Consider the following 24738-nt stretch of genomic DNA (forward strand, 5'->3'; position numbering starts at 1 on the left):
TGCCAGAGTGTTAGCAGGATACAAAAAAGAACTAGATAAATTCATGCAGGTTAGGTCCATCAATGGCTATTATCCAGGATGGGTGGAAATAGTGCCCTAGCCTGTGTTTGTCAGAGACTGGAAATAGATGATCAGAAAGGAAACATTCAGTAACTAACTGTTCTGTTCACTCCGTCTGGGGGACCTGGCATTGTCCATCATCAGAAGACAGGCTACTGGAACTAGATGGACCTTCAGTCTGACCCAGTATGGCTGTTCTTATGCTTTTATGGTCTTAAATGCTAGGGAGGCATTACTACTCTTGATGCTCCTCAAGGAGCCAACTAAACTCGTGTTCCAGATGTTTTATGCTGCTTTTGTGGTGCAAAACATCTGAATTAGAGGCAAGGACCGGGCACATTATATTAACAGAAAGCAAGATGATAACTCACTCCTGAAATAATCACCTGTTCTGTTGTGCCATCAAGATTTTTCTCCATCTCTTTATAGCTGGGGATAATCAATCTCATGCTTTTAACAGGCACACCCGTGATTGTTCTGATTGTCGTTCTGTTGGTAACAGTCTCAGGAGCTGCCAGCGTAGTGGTGTTTTTAAAGATCCAGGAAAAGAAGCTGCAAAAGCAAATTTATGATAGCTGGTGGAAAATAAACTACAATGATATTATTATGCTTCATGATCACAAGGTAAATCAAGACCTTGCACTACCAGGAATCACCCTTGTTATAAATTATACTCTGAGAAAAGGAATCCGAAAGGTAGTTGTTATTTAACAATAAACCATGCTTTTCTCTTGAAGTTGCAGAAGTCTGCTTAAGCAAAGTACATAAGCGCGTCCTTAACTTTGAAGGATTAAGTAGCCTTATTTAAACCAATAGGCCTGCTCTCATCCTTGGAGTTGGACATGTGCCCAAGTGCTTTGCAGTATCAGGGCCTAACAAGATAATGGGTCTAACCATGCTCTCGTTTACACTGATGAAATCTAGAGTGACTCCTTTGCAGTAGAGGTTGCTCAGTACAGGGACTGGAACCATATACTACATTAATCTGAACAGTTGTTGAGCCTTGATTGGTATTGTTATTCAGATACACTTTTCCCCAATAATCTTTAGAACATTCTCCTATCAGTAATGGGTGAAATTCACTGCTATCCAGAGAAGCAGCCCAAGGCAATTCTACTTGTACCTTAGTTGAAAACTATTGACTGGGCTCATATTAGTCCAATGTCAACACTGAGGGGGGCCATAACCTATCAGGGCTTAACTATAGAGCGTATGAATATTGCTTTTTATTTTTATCCTTTTTGGGTTCATTTCAGTTTATTCAGAAATGATTTTTCTCTCTTTTTTAGAGATCTGGAAAAAGTTAAAAAGCTTGCATTTCTAAACAATATTTTTATGGTTTTATGAAAAGTAAAATTGAGGGCTATGCCAAAGTGAAACATTTTTCAAAAAACTAGAAGTCAAAATGATTTTTTGAAAAATTCCAAAATGAATTGTCTTTGCATTTTTGAATCTTTTTCAATTGTAACAGTTAGGGAAAATTGATCTGAATTTGTGAATTACATTGGTCAAACCACAGCTGATTTTTTTTTTCTGGGTGAAGAAAAGATTTATCATGAAAAATTTTGCCCATTTCTCCGTATGTGGATCCCATGCTGTATGTAGAAGTGAAGGCCGAGCTTATGAGATTTCCTTCTACACCGGGTTTGGAAGGAATCTTGTTTTTCACTATTGGCTATGTCTACACAGCATTCCCCTGCTGAGAGAGGAATGCAAATGAGGGAATTTGACAATGCAAATAAAGCGCTCATTTACAAACCTCCACTTCATTTGCATAATCTTGCATGATCATGCTGTTGGGAGAGAGTGTGTTACAAAACACCCAGCTTTGTAGATGGGGTTCTGTCAGCAAAAACCCACTTTGTTGCCAGAACCTTTATCCCTGAAAAAAAATGAGGTATATGTATTCTGGCAACAAAGTGGGGTTTTGCCAGCAGAACCCCATCTCCACAGCTGTTTACAGCTGTTTTTTTTTTTTTTTGCGACACACTCTCTTCCCTCAGCGTGACCCTGTGAGTTATGCAAATGAAGCATGAGATATGTAAATCAGTGCTTTGTTTGCGTTGTCGAGTTCCCTCATTTGCAGTCGTCTCTCTTCAGGGGAATGCCATGCAGACATAGCCATTGTGTTTTATCTTTATTATTAATGAAAACCTCCCACTCAGTTTCTCCCTCAGCTTGTCAATATGGGCTAGTCTTAGACTCACCAAGTTTTACTAGGTTCTTCATGAATTTTTAACAGTATCACACCTCTTGTGTTTTCTCCTAAAGGATAACTTAGAACAATCACAGGCAAGCACACCAGTATCTAAAGGACAAGAAAGCACTGGGTCCAGTTTGATATTTTCAAGCAGCTGGCAGTCTGGGTTGAAAGACAAGCAGGGGAAAGACTTATATTATACCACAGTAGGTCTTTACCAGGTACGACTACAAAGGCGGATTAGGTGAGCTTCGTAACATGTATGTCCTGCTCTGTTATGTTAACTGTGTCCTTTCTGGTTTCCTTGCTGTGGCTTGGGTGCTCTGTACAGGTGTCTAGGGCACAAAATGCCCAAACTATTAAAAGCCACAGTAGTTTTCAGGACTCACAGTTTGATCTGTGAAACACATGGAGCTAATTTACTGAAGAGACTGATGAATGTCCAGCTTTGCCAAATATAGCAGGTTGGAGAAGTATTCTACAGGAAATTCCAGTGGAGATAGTCGGACTTTTTGGATCGTATAACTGGCCTTCTGAAAGCATGACATATCTTGGGAGTCTTAACTTATTTGGTATATAATGTGGTTTATGTGCTATGATAGCATTACAGTACATGGTAATTCCTTCATGAGTACATTATTTCATCTGCAGAAAGTTGTTCTGAAAATTTTAGGGCATACTGATTAACTCCAAAGGGCAGCATGTTAGGCAAGTGAACCTGTATTAAAACTACCTTGGGACTGTATTGTCTGTATCTGGAGTGACTCCTTTGCAGTAGAGGGTGCTCAGTACAGGGATTGGAGACTTATACTACATTGACCTGAACAGTTGTTGATCCTTGACTGCTGTTGTTATTCAGATACACTTTTCCCCAATGATTTTAAAACGTTTCCCCGGCACTAGCAGGATACTGTATCGTCTATGACGTAGGCTGGTAGTTTGATTGTTAGCCCAGATTCTTCACTTGACTGATGCTTTGTTACAGTCACCTGACTTCCCAATATAAATTTGGCATTTTTCATTCAGAACCTTTAAAAATCACCTTAAAATGCAATTTCAACCCCGTCTGTTGCTGGACAAAGCAGTAATGCAACACCTTGCACAGTGACGCTCTTACGACTGCATTTCTGTAGCAGGAGGGAGCCTGTTAGTCATTTTAATTTATGGGACTCCTAAATTTCTGAGTCCGTGGCATGTTTTCTCATGATTGCCTTCATAACCTTTCTGTGGAGATCTTCCAAATAGTTTCTGAGTTAAAGTAATGTCTGTTGGATTCCACCTTTCTGAATATTTGTTTCAGGGAACGCTTGTGGCACTCAGATACAATGATAACCAAACTGATGCCTGGATTCAAAATCAGTCAGCCCTTCATGAAGTTCAGATGGTAAGGTTCAACCGCAACATGATGCTCCTATGCCATACTGATGTGAAGTGCAAATTATGTCACAAACACACTGTAGATACTGCTCAGTGAGGCCGCTGATCCATTTGTCTTTTGCACATTGAAACTCACATTCTGAGCCTACAATATTTTGATGGTGTCAAATTTGGGAGAAGATTGGATTCTGTTTTCACTTCATCCCTGTCATGCATTTTGGTGCTGGGCACCTCTTTGTCTGCAAGGTATTGACTAGCTGCACAGTAACAAATAGGACTTAACTGGGTGGCAGAAGGGATTGACTTTTCTAGGAGAGATTCTGGGCCAGATTATGACACCTTTTCTCGTGTAGAGGCATGATCTCACTCCAGGAGTAATCCTATAGATTCAACTGGAACTAATGATGGTTTAAGGTTCTATTCAGTGTGAGTATGAGTAATCTGGCCCCAAAGGACTAAATATTTATATTGTGAAGGTAAACCAAGTTCTTCCTCTGAAAGGAATAAATATTAAGAAGGGAGAGGAATTATCCAGGATGGTCCAGTGGATGTTTTCAGGGGCTGTGAAGAACATTAGTCAGAAGTAAAGGGGATTGTCCCAGTATTGGTGATCTATCATGCTAGAAGGCTGGTGTCTGGAATATACTCCTGAAGATGGTAAAAAGTTCAAATGCATGAGACAACCAAGTCTGGTCTCAGGAATATAAATATATTATAGAGACATTCCTAAACTAGACAGGTTTGGACAAGGATGAGCTAATGACTTTTTAATTTCTAATGTGCAGGATTCCTGTAACAAGCAATGATGGGGTGTTACTGTCAGGTAAACAAATGAGTTTTTTAACAAGGCCTCTTTGCTTTCAGATGCGCGAGTTGAGGCATGAGAATCTGGTGGCCTTCTTTGGAGTATGCACCGACGTTCCACATATCTGTACAGTTACAGAGTACTGCAAGAAAGGAAGCCTAAAGGTGAAAACATCAGCATCATTTACATCAGTGTCCTTAGTGTTGACTTGTAACAGATCTTACAAAGGAGGGTTCTGAGTTCTAGCCAGGACTGATTTTTCCCATTCCTTTTTGTTAGTTAGATGTTTTTTCCCCTTCTTTTGCTATGTTAACATCCCCTTGCTATGAGTTTTCATTGCTTTAGTGCTCATTTCTTTCTTATGTGCAACCATTATGTGAATACTAAATATGAATAGCATAAAACGGAGACATTGCACCACACAAGCAATGAGTATTAGGAAATCATGTTTACCAAGACGCATCTTATTTACTCAGCTATTGTGTAATATGTTCAACATAATTTGCATGAAAATATTGAAGTTTGTAACTGCTACTTTCCCAATCATAATATGTGCAGATTAGTCTCAAGAACTGCTGATTTGAAGACCAGCATACAAGTACCAGAAAATAAATTTTCTGTCTGCAGTAAGCTTTCGCACAGCAAATAGACAGAGTTCTGTTTCATGTGCCTGCTGCGTCTCAGTCCAATGAGAGTCAGTCCAATGTCATTTTGAATATTTTTATTTTGCAGGACATTTTGAGGGACTCTGATGTTGAATTGGACTGGATATTCAAACTTTCTTTGGCCTATGATATAGTTAATGTGAGTATGACATTGCGTTGTGTGATGGAAAACCTCATTTAAAAAGCAGTGAAGATGAGAAATGCTTATTGCTTTTGACTGTCAACATTTCAGAGACCACAACCAGAATAAGAACTTATTCTGTTGGAGCTAGATGGGAACGCTGGGTTTGCATTTGATAGGGGTATGAGGATGATATCATTATAAATTGCCCTTATTTCATTGCATGTACAGTGTATATTTCATTAGGTTGGGAGTTTTGTTGCAGCGGCTTCTGCTTACACCATCAAATGAACAACCCCTCCATCGCAAAACATTTGTGACATACTAAAAATTGGGGTCAGTTAAAAATAAAAGGTAAAAAGTTCTAACATTTTTAGAAACTTGTTCAATGTAAGATTTTCAGGACTGGACTTGCCATTCACTATGTCCCACTCTGTGCATAAAGGAACCCAAACTTGGGCTGAGGTTTTTAGACAGGGGGCGGGCAAATGTTTTGGCTTCAGGGCCACATTCGGATACAGAAATTGTATGGAGAGCCATGCATGTTGAATAGTAACAGAGAGGAAGCTGTGCTAGTCTATACACTGTCAAAACAAAAAGCAGTCAAGTAGCACTTTAAAGACTAGCAAAATAGTGTATTAAGTGAGCTTTCGTGGGACAGACCCACTTCTTCAGACCATAGCCAGACCTGAACTCTGGCTGTGGTCTGAAGAAGTGGGTCTGTCCCACGAAAGGTCACCTAATAAACTATTTTGCTAGTCCTTAAAGTGCTACTTGACTGCTTTTTTTAAGGAGAGCCAGATAGGGAAAGCTGGGAGGCTGGGCCTCCCCAGACAGCCAGGTGTGGCCCAGCCCCTGCCCCCTATCCACCCTCCTATCCCCAATCCCATGAAACCCCTCCCCCTATACACCCCCTGTGCACTCTGAGCGCACTGCTCAGAGCACCAGGGCTGGTAAGGCTGCAGTTGTGTCATCCAACCAAAGCTGCAGTCGTGTCACCTGGAGCATCAGGGCTGGCAGCAGTGACCATGCTGCCCAGGCTCTGGGGGAGGTGGGCAGAAGGGGAAGGGCTCTGGGCTACCTGCCTGTGCTCACCCCCACTGCTTGAGAGTTAGTCCAGCGCCTCCCAGTTAGGCTGTCCCAACCCCACTCCTTGGCAGGACCTGGTGGCTCAGAACAACACACTGGGTGTGACCCATGGCCTGTAGGCCGCCCCCCCGCATCCTCGCCACTTCTAGACTGTATTGAAATATGAACAATAGTAACAAATCACAAACAAAGCCATTATTGTAACAGGTTTTCCTTTTCATTTGTAGAGTTGTTTTCCAAAAGCCAAAATCCTTCCTTGGAAATTAGTACAGGACAGGAGTCTGAAAGCTGGGGGCGGGGGCAGGCAGGCAAGAGTCAATACCCAGTGGCAGCTCTGCCCATTCTGAGCCCGATTCTGGTTTCTGTGTGTTGTTAAGATACAAGATGGGAGTGAGGAGACAGGGGAAAGGTTTCCAGATAAATAAAAGGGTTGTGTCTCTTCCTGATGCTTGTTGGTCAGTTACTCACCTCCTGCATAGCCCTTGCCTCACTTAACCACTTTTGGAACCAGGCTCTAGTCACTTGGCCCTGGCAAATATTTAGCTGCATGACTTTGTCTGGTTTGTGGGGGCAAAGGGCCTGTCCTCTTGCCAAGCTGCTCCTGATCTCAAGGAGGGCAGGGAGGAGCGTGGCCAGGCTGCCACATCCAGAGGAATAAGGCGCTCCTTCCTAGCGGTGGAATGTTCTTCTCCAATGAACTGAGAAGTGCTAAGTGAAATGATTTGTGTGACAGGAGTTCGGATAGTCTCTCTGGCTCGGGTCTGTTATATTAGGAGTTCCTAACACAGAGTAGGAATAAGTGCCTGCCAGGCCTGCTGGTGGGGCAGGAAGGAGGGCAAAAGGGGCAGTTGCCCCGGGCCCAGTCTTTCAAGGAGGCCTGGAGCTCAAGGCCTCTTTGAAGTGCCAGTAGCACTGTGCTGCTGCTCTGTTCAGCTGTATTGGGCCCCACACTGTGATCTTGGCAGAGCTAAGGGTGACTACCCTTGGCCTCACGCCTCTTAGGAGCCAGGAGCCAGGCTCCCTCTCCCACTTTGCCCGAGGGTCCATGGTGGCTGTCAGCCCTGCTGGTGCCTGTCCTGTATAGTTTATAATCCAAAGTTTTGGTCCAGTGTTTAGGGCATAAATCTAGGATGTAGGGGGAACCAAGTTTATTTCCCATCTCTGCCACAGACAATCCCCAATGATCCTGGGCAAGTCACATATACCTACATTTTAAAGGCGTGTTGCTCAATGTCACAGTATTTTACTGATTTAGGAGTCTGGCTTTTTTTTCAAATGGGATTTAGGCACTTAAGAGCCTTACAATGGGCTTTAGTCTCAATATGCCTAAATCCCTTTTGAGATCAAGACAGGTTCCTAAATCATTTAGGTACTGCAGCATTGAGGGCCACCATGCCCAAATACCTATAAAAATCCAGACCTGAGTCCATTTCTCAGTGCCTAGTCCATACAGGGGTAATAGTACTTCCTTACCTCACAAGAGTGTCAGCAGGATAACTGCGATAACTAATGTGGGGTGCTCACAGACTATTGTGACGGGGAGTGTCACAGTTCAGAGCAACCACACCTATATTTCTCTGCAGTGCTGCCCACTGGCAGGTTAGCAGCCCCCCTGCTCATAACCTCTCTTGTGTGGAGAGAGGTTGCTTCCCCTCGACTAGTGTATTTCCAGGCTGCAGTCCTGTGACTATGCAGTGTTATTCCCAGCAGAGATAGACTGCCCAAGTAGGCCTGCTTGCTTTGTCTTCAGAAAAGGTGAGCAGTATGATGGCCTGCAGTTCTAAGTTACCACACCGCTCCTTCTGAGTGAGCCTGTTTGAGTCTGAAGGTAAAAAATATTACAAAGAAAACCCTTAAAAATATCAACAAAAGACCCTATGCGCATGCTAACAAGGTTAGAGCACGCCACCCCTAACAGGAGCTCAGGGTGAAGCAGACCTTCCATATTCTGTCCAAGCAGCAGGGCTGAACAGTTCTTATGGTGGGGGTGCTGGGAGCCATTGAACCAAAGTGGAAGCCCCATATACGGTATTAACCACTTCAGGCCAAGGGTTGTGGCAGCAAAGTTAGCTCCTGCACCTACGCACCTGAGGGGTTTCATTGTGGTATTGAGTTCATCGTACTTCAACTCAGAACAAGCACGCAGACTTCGTGGCTGGGCACTCAGCAGGCTGTTTCTCCAACTATTCCCTAAGAACTGGGGGTCTTTCTAGTCCAAGGGTCCCATTTATTTGCTGGGTCAGAAATCAGGCTCTGAGCCTGTTTAAAAACAGGTGGTTTAACCAAAAACCTTTTCTCTGTTTGAATGAGAATATATGGACCCCACCAGACAGTGTGGCCAACAGCCACTGTGGGCCCCATGGCAAAGACTGGAGGTGGTGGGGGGCTGGCTGGCGTTGTGGCCTGGAAGGGGTGGGGCCAAGGCCGGAAGGAGTGGAGCTTAGGACAATCAGCCCTTAGTGCTGCTCAAACTACAGGGCAGCAATTGGAGATCTGGGACCCTTTGAAATGCCGGGTCCCGTGCGACTGTTCTCTTTGCCACCCACCCTCGCATCAGCAGGCCTGCCACCAGGTAGCTGCAATGGGACTGATGACCAAGCTTAGAGGAGGTACATAAAATTGGACAGTAACACAGTTGCATTTTTCATACAATGGGTCTCAGAAGTATCAGTCCAAAGCCTGTAAAGTCTAACAATGCAGGAGCATTTATCTTAATTCCATCAGGTTAGTCAATGGTGTTGCATGATATTGTTCATCTATCACAGGGATCATACTAAGCACCCAAGTCATCTTGATAGAAGTTAAAATTTCCTGAGGGGAGATGGAATTTGTCCATTTAGAAACACTGCCCAAGGTCAGGGCTTAATATATGACCAGATACAATGAGTGAATGGAACAGCAAAACAAGGAGACACAGAATGAGGACAGTGGTAGTAGTGATAGGAGAAGGCGTCTACTCAGTCAAAGCATGGTCATAATTAACGGGTTTCTGAACTGGGTTTGACCAATGGAAACCATTTCTTTGACAATGGAAGAAAGTCTAGCATTTGTATGTGAGTTTGGGATGAAAGCCTGGCTGTTTCTGACCAAGAGCTGGTTACATTTGCTAATTGTTGCCTTGACATCCCAAACTATATCCCACCATTCCTCTGGAGGTATTTTATTCCGCCTGGTGTCGGTATTGCTCCTGTTCTAGAGCCACTCTGTTCCTGGTTTTGCAGGGGATGTTGTTTCTTCACCGGAGCCCATTGAACTCCCATGGAAATCTGAAACCTACTAACTGTTTGGTGGATAGTCGCATGCAAGTGAAGCTGTGTGGATTTGGGCTGTGGGAATTTAAGTATGGAAAAAAATACGGAGTCATTACTGAGAAAAATACCAACTATGCAGGTGAGAGGATTATACACGAATTACAGGCGCAAAGCATAAGGATACAACAAAACATAAGGATTCATGGATTCCTGTAGAGGACGCTTTTCATGATATTGGTCTCCACACACATTTTAGTTACAACACCTCATTGATTATTGGTGATTTCCATACAGCTTTTGGAAATTACAGGTTTTTTTTTTTACTCCAGGAATACTACATATTGGTGAGGTCTCTTCTTTTCTTCAGTACTGGCCACTGAGTAGCTAATGATTTGCTGAAATTTATTTGTTGTTTGAAAATGTCTGCTGAATAATTTTGGTGAAGAATTCTTGTTCAGTAGCTGGGGATGGATTAAGGCATGAACGGTATAGTCCCTTAGCAATGCTGATAAATACAAAATAATGCACATTGGAAAACGTAATCCCAGTTATACAGATAAAAAGATGGGGGTCTAAATTAGCTGTTACTACTCAAGAAAGATATCTTGAAGTCATTGTGGATGGTTCTCTGAAAACATCCACTCTGTGCAAAGTGGCACTCAAGAAAAACAAACAGAATGTTGTGAATCATTAAGAAAGCATTAGATAATAAGACAGAAAATATCATATTATCTCTACATAAATATATGGTACAATTGCCTCTTGCAAACTATGTATGGATGTGGTCCCCTCATCTCCAAAAAGAATATTGCAACTGGAAAAGGTTCAGAAAAGGGCAACAAAAATGCTCTGGGGTATGGAACAGCTTCTGTGAGCAGGACTATCAAAACAAAAAGCAGTCAAGTAGCACTTTAAAGGCTAGCAAAATAGTTTATTAGGTGAGCTTTTGTGGGACAGACCCACTTCTTCAGACCATAGCAGACCAAAACAGACTCAATATTTAAGGCACAGAGAACCAAAACAGACATCAAAACACTCCAGATCCACAAACCAGTTAGTCAACATTTTAATGGAATGGGGCATTCTGTCAATGACCTAAAGGTATGTGTGTTACTGAAGAAGAATTATCGCACCGCTCTGGAAAGGGAAGCAGCCGAGCTGGCTTTTATATTCAAATTTGGCACATTAACACATGGTTTAAATCGTGATGGGAACTTTCTGAGCCACTGTAGGGGCTCGTCTGCATACTTGGTTCAATCTAATTCTTGACCTTCCCCCCAACCCCTCCACTCTCTGATTTGCTCACCTTGATTAACTTTTTCTGATTTGTCCTCCTTGCTTACTGTTTTTGGTTCTCTGTGCCTTAAATATTGAGTCTGATCTTCTGAGACTATCAAACCTTAGCCCACTCTGGGCTGCAGCTCCTGGGGTATTTCCCCTTTTACTTTACACATGCCCCTGTGCTTCAGGGCCTGTAGCAAGTGCCTTTTGTGTTCTTTTAACAGAGCACCACCTTCAAGGACGTTCTCCCTGGAAGACTTTCCCCCCTTCCCTCCTCTTTCCCACTCAGTGGGATTCTCCTGTGTCACCTCCCTGGAAGCTCTGGCAACCTCCCAGGGAACTTCTTATGGCTCTTGTCTCCTGCCTCCATGGCCCTGACAGCCTGGCTCTTCATGGCTGCAGGCACTGCCCTTCTTTGCTGGGAGCTCCTGCTCTAGCACAGGGGAACTGGGCGTACTTCATTTTTGCCACCCAGCATTCCACGGCCTGCGAGAGGACTCCACACATGGGCCTGCCCTTCCCAGTTGCTGAGATCCCATTCTGTTTTTACCCCTGCTGCCTCACTTGGCGTGGGGAAGGAGGGTTGCCCATGTTGCTTTCTAGCTAGTGTGGCAGGGTGAGTCTCATTCCTGGGCCTCAGGTCCTCCGTTCAGGCCAGGGGCCCCACCATGTGAACCTTATTACACTTGCTTGGGGCAGGGGGCAGTCTGGGAGGAACCCAGTCCCCACCCACTCATTCTGGGTTCCGGCCCAGGGACCCTGGATGACCGCTAGCAGTGAGGGCTGACTGCCTTCGCCCTTGCCCCTGCAGCTCCTCTCCCTGGGCCACTCCCCCTGACAATTCCCCCTGGTGCCTCCTCCCGCTAGTTGTGGCCGTGGCAGCAAGTCCCCTCCTTTGATTGGCTCTTCCGGCTGACCAGTTCTTACAGTCTCTGGTTGAACTTCAGGCCTGCCCAGGACTGGGGCAGTCCAGCCCACCGGGTTGCTGTGGCTCCTCTCCTCTTTTGTGGTCTCTGGTGTTCCTCTAAGTCACCTTCCTCCTCCTCACTCGCCTTCCAAACTCTCCTTAACCACCCTCCCCGTGCCCTGCATGGAGAAGGGCTTATAAAGGTAGCCCTGAGTGGGATCAGTTGGCCCTAATTGATTTAGGGCAGCCTACTCCTCAGCTGCTCCCACTTTGATTGTCTGCTCCGTCTTTGCTCTGTTTTTACCCCTGCTCTGCTTTCCTGGCCCCTCTGTGCCACACTAGCTACCAGGGAGCATGAGCACCTGCAGGCAGCAGAGTAATCCTCAGCTGGGTGACAACAGCTCAAACAATCCCGTATCGCGTTCAGGATTCGAAAAGGCTGTCTAGCCTGTTCTGTGCCAATGAGGAGTTTGACCCATCTAGAGCGTAGACTTCCCTGCTGTTTCCTATTTTGCCTCCTAGATCTATATTGGACAGCCCCAGAACTGCTCCGGTTGGGGAAATTCCCATTCCATGGAACCCAAAAGGGGGATGTCTACAGCTTTGCTATAATTATGAGGGAGCTGATTTATAATGATGAGGATGGCCCATTCCAAGACCTGAACAAGGACGCAGAAGGTAGAACTTTGTTCCTCACTTCATGATACTTTTCCAGGTGGGCTTCCTTATGGGAGCACATTTTAGCATCTCGGAGTAACTACATTTTGGGTATGTCTTCACTGCAAACATAAATTGTGTTTTAAAATTCAGATTGGCTGTGACCAATGCTAGCTAACTGCAGTAAAAATAGCAGCAAGGATACAGCTAACTCAAGTTAGTAGCTAGAGTTCAACCCCTTACTCCCATGTAGGCTTTACCTTGAGCTACTGTATTTTTAATGTTTTTTGACCCTGAGTAGTTAGAGCAAGTTAGCTACTCCAAGTTAAGATCACACCTTTAATTTGGTGAGCAGAAACACTGTTTGAAGGCAAGGGACTTTGTGTACACTGAACATTGAGTTTGAGCATAAATAGGCAGTTGTATCATTTAACTATTTGCTTGCTAAAGATAGAGATCTTTGGTCTTTTGGGGAGACACACAGCTTTAACTGCTGGCATGTTTCAATGATTTTGCAATTTTGCCTAATAAATCCGAAGAATTCAGAACTTTATCTGAGCAAGTGCTTTATGCTGGTTTCCTAAACTTGACTTGATTTCCTGTCATTATTTTTCATTGCTTCTCACTTTTTAAAAGAAAAAAAAACAACAGTAGGTTTAGCTTAGTTTCAAATACAGCAGCAGCTGACTTCTCCCACAAACTTCTGTCATCTCTATATAGTTGCTTCTTGCAGGATATTCCTCATAGGAAACCTTCTCTCATTTGACTTTCTATTGATCTAAATAAATTGCACTTCCTCTAGTCTCATCATAGAATAAGGCTCTGTTGTACTTTTTCTTCTCACGTTGTGTGTAAAATAAATGAGTCAGAGTGAAGCGGTAATTGCTTGGCTAAAGATTGCATCAATGAAAACCACACTATTCACATGTGGGAGCTGCTCAGCAGCCTGCCGTAGTATAGCAGGTGCTAAGCTGCAGTCGCTGTAGCTCCGAAATCCTTGTAGCTGAGAAGAGAAAGCGCTCATCTTTACAGACAGACTTTGTCCATAACTTTGGAGGTGCTGTTTTCCCCACACTCCATTGTGTGTGAGCACTGCTCCTGTGGGATGGAACAAGTGGTTTCCTTTGGAACTGGAGGGCTACGTGGGTTGTGCAGAAGAAGCAAATCTTAAATTTGTCCGGGTGAAAGATTGTGCTTTGCTCTGCCCTTTCTGTGAGGTACATAAGAGAACGGGAAGCTCTATCCACTCTTTTTTCTCTTGTCAGACTCCTGAATTCATTCCCACCTACTGGGGATGGGGGAAGAGGGGAAGGAGGCAGTTGCCCTGGGACCTGATGATTCAAAGGGGCCCTGGGTTCTCAGCTGCCACTTTTAATACTTTATCAGTGGCAGTGGTTGGGGCCCTCGGCCCCTTTGAATCACCACTGAGTGCCTCACCAGGCGTCCACATGGTGCTGGTGTGGGGAGGATGCCCTGGCCCTACCCCTTCTGCCCAAGACCCTGCCCGCTCAGGAGATGCAGGGCCATACCACCTTACCCTTAACTTGTCCCAGGGTCCACGGTGCCTTGCTGCTGGAATTAAGGTCTAGATAATTTGCTTCAAAGTTAGGGCTACCTAATCCCCCTTTGCTAAAATAATTAATAGGCTCAATCACATTTTGCTAAATGCAGAAATAATAAACCAACTCAGGAACCCAACTATGCTTGTCCCCCTGCGACCAAACCTTTCGACAGAGAAATGCAGTGAAAGGATCATTGCGATGCTTAGGACTTGCTGGGATGAAGATCCAGAGAAAAGGCCAACGTTCTCCTCTGTGAAGAGAGGGTTAAGAGATGCCAGCCCTGAAGGGTGAGTCTTTCTTACCTGTCTGAGAAGGATACCAGGACTATGTGCTGCTCTTCATCTAGTGGTCTGGAGAGCATCCAGTATGAAGGATTACTCCCAGGTTGCTGAAATGCAGTTGCATCAGAGATGGAATGTAGCACCTGTTTAGCAGGCCACAGTTCCATTGTAGGATAATTTAGACCAGGAAGATGAAGAGTTAGATTTGCCCAGTATCTCACCTTTTTGACCTATAAGGACAGTTAAGTCCTGGACTAGGCTTTCAAGCATGGTTGTGAAATCCTGTCGCTGGTGGTTGGACAAATACCTGTTCTGGACTGTCTAGGTCAGTCACGCCTCGCACAAAGGGCTGGATTAAATTATCTCTGTATGTCCTTCCAGCCCTATATTTCTGTGATTGTATGAATAAAGTCCAGCTAAAAATATAGTGCAGAGGAGAGATAGGGGATAAATTGGATGCAGTTAACCTGACGTCTAGTTGGGTTTAGAAGAGTGTTTAAAGAAGTTCTCAAATATTGTAGCTCCACCTTGACAATGTGTACATTTTTGAAATCCCATTTTTTCTGTTAGTTAAATGTTTTTCTTTGCTCATCAGAGAGAAAGACCTACCAGTTGGAAACTGTGAACTATACAGGAGGACTCACTGAACTAATAATAGGCAGAGTACTATCAAAGTAGACTGAAAAAAAGAATATTTTATGCTTTAATCTTTTACTTAAAATATCTTAAATTATACCAGAAAGTAGTATGTAAAAAGCCAATCAGACAAATATATTTCAGATGATGGTATCTTTAGGCAGTTATCCTGTAATAATCCATTGTAGAGTTTAGCCAGCAGGCCAGATACTATTTTTTGAGTCTTTCAAGAAACTTTGTCTTGATGTTTCATCTGAAAATAGCCCCTTCTGACTCCACCCTGTCCTCCAAAGACTGTGGGGGGCATTGGTTCAGTATTAACACCATCTGCAGCATGCATGGTCTGCAAAGCTCTAGCTTAGCCCATTTAAATTGTGAAACTTGATGAGAGGCCCATAGTGGAGAGAAGTCACGTGTCAGAAGTAATTTCTCCTCAATGAACTCTAGATGCTAGCATGGACCTTTGATGGAGATGAAAGTGGAATACACGTCCCATCAATATTTTGTATTACTTAGTGCTATTATGTAAATTAAAAAAATGTTTGTACAATTCCATTAGCCACATCAGCATCTTGGATAACATGGTGAACAAACTGGAAAAGTATGCCAATCACTTGGAGGAAGTAGTGGAAGAAAGAACAGCCCAGCTGGTGGCAGAGAAGAAAAAGACAGATAAACTTTTGTCAGCTATGTTGCCTAGGTAATCAAACTACTCTTGTAGGTTCATAAATTTGTAGACAATAGAATTTGCTGCAAGCCAGCCTGTCATGCTCAGTGCATCCCAGAATGCTTTGCAAAGTACTTTAGTAAATTACAATGCAGCTCAGACTGGCCAATAGGGGCCAGGGGGATCAGGCAAAGGAGAAATTGCCCCAGGGGCTGGAACTCCCAGTTACTGCAGCAGCCAGAACCCCTTTGAGTTGCCACAGAAACATTGTTTTGCACACCTCTGAAATATGTATATTTCACAGAAATAGAAGGGACCTTGAGAGGTCATTGAGCACTCACAGCAGAGCCTATCACCATTCTTGGCATTTTTTTCCCCCACAAAGCCTAATCTGTCCTAGACCCTTGAAAAGTTCCCTCAAGGTTTGAGCACAACCCTGGGTTTATCAGGGCAATGCTTTAACCACTGAGATATTCTCTCTCCCTGCAAGCTGGGAAAGCTGGCAAGAAGTTCTGAGTAGTGCTAAGGGCTCACTGTTCTTGACCCCACCCCTTCCACCTGCAGACCCGCCCCTTCCTCTAATGCACAGTGTTGACTCTGCCGACTCTGGTAGCACAGTGTCATGGCTTTGGAAAAAAGGTCTCCTTCTATTGAAAAAACAAGTGAATTGTTGTCTGGGGCACTAATTAATGAATGGTAATTAATTAATAATTATTCTTCATTCTATGGTGATAGGGCTAGATGTTCTAGTGAGGACCAAGACCCCACAGTGCTAGGAGCTGTACAAACATAGAACAAACAGACTGTTCTCCCCAGGAGCTGGTAGTCTGACAGGGTTTCCTAAACTTCATTGCACCACAACCCCTTCTGACAATAAAACCAATAATCAACCCCAGGATGGGGACTGTGCTCAGCCAAGCCCTGCTGCCACAAGTGCAGAAGATAGCACAAAAGCCCAAGCTATGCTGCCTTGCTGGGGAGACAGGCAACGCAGAAACCTAAGGGCTTTAGCTCCAGACAGGGGGCCTGTAATCTGAGTCCTGATGTGTGGGGCTGATGTCGTTGGGCTTCATCTTTGGTCCTGGGCAGTGGGGTTCAGGCTTTGACCCCTGGCCTCAGCAATCTAAACCAGCCCTGGTGACACTATTAAAATGGGGTAATGACCCTCTTTTGGGTCCCAACCCACACTGTGAGACAAAACACTATAGCTGGGTACACCAGGCATGAGGGGCAAAAGGAAGCAATCAGTCTGAACTGATCAGTGCAGGCTGTTATCTCTGCAAGCCAGCTCCCTTCATCCTTGTGGATGTCTTGTGGGGATACCCTGAATCCATGTTATCCAGCATCATTTTAAAATTTAGTTAATGCCACCAAAATCTTGTGTGCCACTGGCCTTCTCCCTCACACGCCTCTGGCAAAAAGGAGGTTGTGGTCACTTTTCTCTGTCATTATCTTTCCTTCCAGTAGATGCTCTAATTTGGGGACTTTTTGCCAAAGTGGAAGCTGGCAGAAACCCAAATTGAATCTGGTTTGGGGATTTTTAAGGCAGCCTTGAAAGGGCATTAAACAGGCCCTTTGGTGCATTTCCGAAAAATGCAGGATATTAAGGCTAAATGGATTTATTCTGAGGAGAGGGGTGGGGAGTAACCAAACATGAAGGAAACAAGTACCTTCTCCTCTGGCTCCAGCTTCATCCGAGAGCAGCTCATTGCTGGGAAACCCGTAGATCCTGAGAGTTTCGACTCCGTGACCATCTTCTTCTCCGATATTGTTGGGTTCACCAGTTTGTGCTCTCTCAGCACCCCCCTGCAAGTGGTCGGTCTCCTGAATGACCTGTACAGCCTGTTTGATAACATCATTAAAACCTACGACGTATACAAGGTGAGACACGCTGCTCCCTGCTCATCAGGATGTACAGTTGCTGGGCCCTGTTGTGAAAAGAGCGTGTTTGCAGAACTTTTGTCAGAGTCAAGGGAAGTGTCCTGGAGAGAAAGTCAGGCCCCCTGTCTGTAGCTACATGCATCCAAAGCCCATTAAAATCAATGAGTTAGGCTCTGGCGCTTGATTCATAGATGACAAGTTCCCTAGGGAACACTGTGATCATGATCTAACCTACTGCGCAGAGCTGACCAGAGAGCTTCCCCAAAATAACTCCTAGAGCAGATCTTTTAGGAAAACAGCCAGTCTTGAAGGAGAATCTACCACAGCCTTTGCTAAAGTGTTCCAATTGTTGATGATTGAGCACAGTCGCTGATAGACTGGCATTGGTGGCTCAGAAATGGGTATTGGCTAACAGACCTTTCCTCCTTCTAAACAGTCCATTTGAATGGAGCCCCGTTGGGTAGCAAGAGAGAGTTCTAAGCATCTGATGGCTGACTGTTGGCTGGTGGCGGTGATTAAAAATGGCTGATCTTAATCCCTTTAGGATAGTGACTCCATGTCACAAAGGACACCCCAATAATTGGCCCAATCCCTGGAAGTGAAGGGCAGACTTAGTGTTTTGGAAAGAGCTTGCATAGAGGTGCTCAGGAGTGGTCTCTGGATACAAAGGGAGTTTTTTGCCTGATGAGCATATTTAACTCCTGCCCACCACAATCACAGCTTTGGATACAAAGATAGCCTCAGTGCATCCTGCAGGCTCTCTGCCATGATGCTTTACACAGTCGCCAGACATAAATCATTTGTTTTCAATAAAAAAGAGACTGATCTGATCCTCAGGTCACTTACTGTTGTCCTGTTGCAAGGGAAGTGGAACTCTGCAGTGCTGGATACCATATAATAATGGCACCCAGGGGCTATTTAAGTCAGCCCCCCACCGCATGCTGACCTTCCTTCTCCTTCTCCTATTAGGCAGTTAAATCCCATGGTACTTGCCTTCCGTAGTGCTTACTTTCAAAATCACATATACTTATCTACAGATGGACTAATCCTCCAAAGAGGCAGGGAATTTACTCTATTTAAAAACAGACACAGATGTTAAGAGACTGAGCCCAGGCCTATCAAAATCAATAGATTTTTTTTTTCATTCCATGTAAATATACTTTAGATCAGATGCAAAGTCGTGTGCCCAGGATCGGTGGCAAAACCATGGCTAGAATGTAGAAGATCTTAACTCCCATTTCTAGGCTTACTCCAGTAGTTTGCACTGTTTCTAACATAGTATTGGCTTATTTGTTCTGTGCCCCAGATGCACAATGTGCTGCTTCGGTGCCTTTTGTTTTTCTTGCTGCAGGTTGAAACCATTGGAGATGCCTACATGGTTGCCAGTGGCCTTCCCATCCGCAATGGGATGAAGCACGTGGAGGAAATTGCTACCATGTCTTTGCACATCCTCAGTGAAATGATCACTTTCAAGACAGGGCACATGCCCAAAGAGAAGCTGGAGCTGCGGATTGGCATTAACACAGGTCCACAGCATGTGTCTTACCTGCTTCCAATACTGAGCTTTGTTCCTGGCCCATACCAGCTGAGCTCCAAATACATAATTAACATGTTTGTGTCAATTCCTAATTCACCTCAGGGAGAGTCAAGCATCACATTAAGCATGGAGAGTGGTTTTCAAGAGGGCTTATATTTCCGTCCTAATTCACCCAACATGCCCCTGGACTTTAATTTGAATTTTTGGCTGAGTAAAGGCTAGAGAGCTGGTTCCCAAATGCTTGTTTTAACCTTGGGTTTCAGTCTTACTTAATTCACTGTAGCACAGTCTTGGCTGACAGCCAGCTGGGTTTTAGCTCATGTAGTAGGGCATGGTCCCCGAAGGTCACAGGTTCATTCCCTGCTGCAGACAAACCAGGTCTATTGGCCCTGCAAGTGGGGGTTTGTAGGGGATGAACTGCTGGAAGGTCTCAGAAGCTTGAGACATGCCTCCTCAGCTGAGGGAAATATGTAAGCCCAGAGGCACTGAGATCACTGACAGAGAGAAATTCTCCTCTACAGCCTTGGCTGCTAGCCAGCTGGTGTTCAGCTCATGCTGTCGAGGCATGTGGCTTTAGCTCCTAAAGTCACAGGTTCTATACTTCCTGCTGATGACCTGGGTCGGTAAGCCTTACACATGTTTGCAAGGTTATGCCAAGTATTTTGGCCTAAATTAAAACTAAAAACATTATTTTGTATTAGAGTGAAGGGATCTAATTTCTAGGCAAAATTTTTCAAAGGAATAATTTATTTGCTGAAAAAGAGTGTTTCGTACAACATGAAACGTATTCATGGTCAGGCCCAACGGATAGTGGTCAACGGCTCAATATCTAGATGGCAGTTGGTTTCAAGCAGAGTGCACCGAGGCTCAGTTCTGTGGCCAGTGTTGTTCAACACCTTTATGAATGACCTGGATGAGGGACTGGATTGCACCCTCAGCAAGTTTGCAGATGACACCAAGCTTGGGGAAGAGGTAGAAAAGTTGGAGGGTAGAGATAAGATCCAGAGTAACCTGGATAAATTGGAAGACTGGGCCAAAAGAAATCTGATGCGGTTCAACAAGGAGAAGTGTAGAGTCCTGCACTTGGGACGGAAGAATCTCAAGCATTGTTATAGGCCGGGGACCGACTGGCTAAGCAGCAGTACAGTGAAAAAAGACCTAGGGGTCATGGTGATGGAAGGCTGGATATGAGTAAACAGTGTGGTCTTGTAGCCAAGAAGGCTAAAGGCATATTGGGGTGCATTAAGAGGAGCATTTCGAACAGATCTAGAGAAGTGGTTGTTCCCCTCTATTCAGCACTGGTGAGGCCACATCTGGAATATTGTGTCCAGTTTTGGGCCACCACAGTATAGAAAGGATGTGTATGTGCAGGAGCAGATTCAGCAGAGGGCAACAAAAATGATGAAGGGTCTGAAGCACAGGACCTACGAGGAAAGAGTGAGGGATTTGGGCTTGTTTAGTTTACAGAAGAGAAGACTGAGGGGTGATTTAATAGCAGCCTTCAACTTCCTGAAGGGGAGCTCTAAAGAGGATGGTGAGAAACTGTTCTCAGTGGTGTCAGACAGAAGAAGAAGGAGCAATGGCCTGAAGTTACAGAAGGAGAGGTGTAGGTTGGATATTAGGAAAAACTACTTCACCAGGAGGATGGTGAAGCATTGGAATGTGTTGCCTAGAGAGGTGGTGGATTCTCCATCCCTAGAGGTTTTAAAGTCCTAGCTTGACAAGGTCCTGGCTGGGATGACTTTGTTGGGGTTGATCCTGCTTGAAGCAGGGGGCTGGACTTGATGACCTCCTGAGGTCCCTTCCAGCCCTAGGATTCTATGATTCATAGATTTGACACAAATTTTCAGATTAGTTTAATCTGCAAGAATGGAAGAGGAGACCATGCGCCCTGTAGCGTTTTAGCTGGGGGGTAGGACAGTCACCTGGGATGTGGGAGGCCTAGGTTCTCAAACTGACAGAGTTCAGAGAAAAAAAATCTCCCCTATGGGCAGGTTATTACACAGCTGCCTGCTGCTATAGAACTCTGAAAGTTACTGCGAAGCATCTGGTACCCACTGGAATCAGGATATTGTTGTGTGGATGGACCACAGCTCTGCCCCAGCATGACGATTTCTCTGTTCTTCTCCGTCAGTTTCAGTGACAACAGCAAATGTTAAAATAAAAGGGGGGAAGTAATTGTATGAAGATCAAACATTCAGATAAGTCTCATTTCTAATAGTACAACTCAGTGTTTTCTGTGTTTTTAATAACCCCAAGCTCTTTTTCCTCCATTGATCACCAAGAGCCATCTGAAAGAAGTCAGTACCCCTGAACCTTTGTTCCTGATCTGGGAACAATTGAGGTTCAGACCATGACTGAGGAAGGAGGAAGTGGCTCTGTGTACTGCCACTCCCTCTCTTCCCCATCTTGGGGAACAGCAGAGCAGCAAAGTGCCAGTCTGGAAGCTTTTCCCCACACTGCTTCAATAGTGGGGGGAATGGGGAGCGGCATCAGATAAGCAACCTGCCCCATCACCCTTACTCACTCTCCCTCTCTCTCAGACCCTACCGCAGCACCCTCCATGGTCCAAAAAATTCCTTAATTCGGTATCCTCCATTTCCCAGGGTTGCCGGGTCAGAGAGGTTCAAGTGTATTATCTGCATTTTACCGAGATTAAGTGAATTGGCCAAGGTCACCCCGCAGGCCCCTGGCAGAGCCATAAATGGTAGGCACAATAGTTTTGACAGCAACAGTCAGATTTGCTAGGGTTCATTGCCATGTTCGCGGTTGCAGAAGCTGACCCAATAAGTCATGAGTTGCGCAAGTCAAGAATGTGAGTTGGTATCGAAGCTGGGGTTAGCGCTTTGGAGCTGCAGGTACCCATGCTTGGGTTCCAAGTGGAAGACTGACACTGTCTCATTTAAACTGCTTGGTTAGGAGTCCCAGAGCAGGGCGAAATTGCTTTACATAACTGTGAATAGCTTCATGGTTTGTGCTTTGTTTTGTATTTTAGGTCCTGTTGTTGCAGGAGTGGTGGGATTCACAATGCCACGGTACTGTCTGTTTGGAGACACAGTTAACATGGCATCAAGGATGGAAAGTACCAGCTTGCGTAGGTACCATTTATGGCGGGTTTGTCTTCATCCTTCATGGAACTTTTTTTTAACCACAAACAGAGGTGGTGTTGCCCATTGTTAATTGATGTTTTTTGGGTCAAACCTTTGCTGTGCAATACTCTGATGAGCCAGTCTGATGAACCCTGATGGCTTCTTCACCTAAGATCTCACTGTCAGATAACAACAACTAATTCTCACAGAGTGCTGTTCACCAGCAGATCTCAGAAAGCTTTATCAAGGAGGGCACAATCATTACCCTTATTTCACTGCAGGGAAAAGTGAGGTATGGAGACTGGTGCCAGGTCACCTGACTGGCCTGTGACAAAGTTAGGAACAGAATCCTGGTCTTCCATGTCCCAGTTCACCATCAGCTGGGATGTCCAATCTTCCAAGAGCCTAAAATGAACATAGGGTTTTGTATATTTGTTACTGCCCTCAGACACACATGACTGTGTGTCATGGACCCTATACACAGAGGCACCTTGGCTTGCTCAGTTCTTTCCCTGCTGATGCTGTGGAGCTCTGAATGGCTGCACTGTGCAGCTAAGCAATAAGGGTGAAGACTTCAATAGCCTTGGACATTGCAATACCAATGATTAAGAGAGCAAGTCTGAGGTGTATATATAATAAACATCAGGCTTTTGCCCTGGAGATCGCTTCTGTCAAGTGACTTCGTTTTAAATGGAGTCAGACCAAAGCCAAAACCTTAATTACATACCCTTCTGAGCAAGAGGAAAGATTCGGGCCAGAACTGAAACACAACCTCTAGCAAGCAGATTAACAAGTTAAAGAGGCAGGACCAATCCTACCGAGCTAGTCAATGATACCTATTTATGAGATAAGTAAACAGATCTATTTTACTGTAGCTCTCCGAATCCATGTCTCCACAATCACGGCTAATGCCTTGCAGTCCATCAGCGGGTATGACTTGCAAGAAAGAGGGACCATAACAATAAAGGTATGAACGTTGAGAGTGCAGATACATTGATATGGGATAGATTTAATATGCTAGGCAGGATTGGGAGGGATTTGCAAGGATGTACAATGTAAGTAGAAAATCTGCTTCCCTGGATATTAATGCATCAGTGTATAAACAACAAACACGTATAGATGTTCAGTACCATGGAGTGGCTTAGATCAGACACCTCTGTCACTGTTGGGCAGTGCTTTGCAAAATAGAATTAATACTTCTGGAAAGATTGGACTCAATGCGTCAAGTTTTTGTGCCTTCACAGTCCTTTCAAGATTTCACAGCCTTGGATCCTGTGTATGATTTGTACCTGGTCATGCCCTATGTTGATATTACTATTCTTTATTACTTATGTTGCTAGAGTAACTTGAGGCCCCAGTAAAACTATGGACTCTTCATATTGGCTTCTGTACCAATATATAACCAAGAGATGGTTCCTGCTCCAATGACCATACAGAGATTACCAGAAGTTTTCTGATGACAGTTTCAACGGAAAATACCTATTTCTCAGCCACAAAATAATTGACAAAAATGGTCTGATTTCCAGAGTCCCTGGCTCTGGGGCAGCTCTGCTATGCAGACTGCCCTGGGGCCAGACAGCCTGAGCTTCCAAGTGGGCAGCCTTAAGATCTAGCTGGACAGGGAGTCTGGAAGGCCTGGGGTTTATTTCCCCAGAGTGGTCACACGGTGGTCAATAGCAGCCATGGCTCCAGGAAAAGGCTGGAAGGGGTGGGAAATCAGGACGGCTGCGTTGGGCACCATCATTGAAGGGCACTGGTTTGGTGCACCTCAGGGGCCAAATGCCTGGGGGCAAGGTGGCAGTTGGTTCAATTTTTGTTTGGATTTTTGGGTTTTCTATTATACCTTCTGAAGGTGGGCAATCCCAAAAATGTTTTCCCTCTTGGGTGACAAAAGGCCTAGGGGCCATGTTTTCCATCCAGGGTGACAAAATGATGGTTTCATTTTGAGATTACTACATGATGATTTTTCCAATACTGTTTTGTCCCCAAGATTTACAGTTTGAGAGAAACGTCGAATAATTTGGAACAAAACCAAATTCTGAAATGTTAAATTATCCTACAACCCATAAATGCCTGATTTGTGCCAGCTGTACCTTCAGTCAATCTGGCATCTCTGCTCTTCCCCTCACCCTCTGATTTCTGTCTCCACTTTTATGTCATTCTGTTGTCAGGGCAAAGGAGAGCAAAGAACTTTTTGGTTAAAAGGAAAAGCTGGTTTTCACCTGTCTCTCCCGCAGTTCAGTGACAGTTTGTAAGACTGCTCAAGGAGCCTTTACAGGTAAGACATTTGTAAGATTTCTGTAAGGAAGAGCATTAAATCCATAACTGCAGGATAATGCACTTGTAAAGTTCAAATACTGGAGAAGTGATGTAACGTGTGGGTCTATTGAAGCTACTAGTCTTGGCCTAGACACTTCAGAGGTACGTCTTTGCTGCAGCTGGGAGTGTGCCTCCTCATCCATGGAGAAAGGCATGTGCTCATTCTGCTTGCACTAGCAAGCTAAAGAATACCAGCACATCACAGGCTAGACACCAGAGGGAAAGTCCCCCTAACCCCTTTGGTACGTACTGGGTGGGTTAGTCTGGACTTCCTTGTCCCCACTGCTATTATGGGCATGTTACCTTGAGCAAAGCAAGTGGTTTGCCTGCCTGCCTGTGCTGGAGGCATGCTG

General features: G+C 44.6%; 1 protein-coding gene across 1 annotated transcript in view; it reads left to right on the forward strand.

The window, feature by feature from the left end:
- Window positions 1–23039, forward strand: part of LOC142015828 (guanylate cyclase 2G-like) — a 46819-nt gene extending 23780 nt beyond the window's left edge. The window contains exons 10-22 of the mRNA XM_074999681.1: window positions 521–684; window positions 2332–2481; window positions 3561–3644; window positions 4502–4606; window positions 5175–5246; window positions 9539–9707; window positions 12279–12434; window positions 14085–14262; window positions 15452–15592; window positions 17248–17440; window positions 18792–18966; window positions 21973–22071; window positions 22942–23039. Of these exons, the coding sequence (XP_074855782.1) occupies window positions 521–684; window positions 2332–2481; window positions 3561–3644; window positions 4502–4606; window positions 5175–5246; window positions 9539–9707; window positions 12279–12434; window positions 14085–14262; window positions 15452–15592; window positions 17248–17440; window positions 18792–18966; window positions 21973–22071; window positions 22942–23039 (1784 nt within the window). The remainder of the gene's footprint in view (window positions 1–520; window positions 685–2331; window positions 2482–3560; window positions 3645–4501; window positions 4607–5174; window positions 5247–9538; window positions 9708–12278; window positions 12435–14084; window positions 14263–15451; window positions 15593–17247; window positions 17441–18791; window positions 18967–21972; window positions 22072–22941) is intronic.
- Window positions 23040–24738: the final 1699 nt, after the last annotated feature.

This window comes from Carettochelys insculpta, chromosome 7 (assembly GCF_033958435.1).
Source record: "Carettochelys insculpta isolate YL-2023 chromosome 7, ASM3395843v1, whole genome shotgun sequence".
NCBI lineage: Eukaryota > Metazoa > Chordata > Testudines > Carettochelyidae > Carettochelys > Carettochelys insculpta.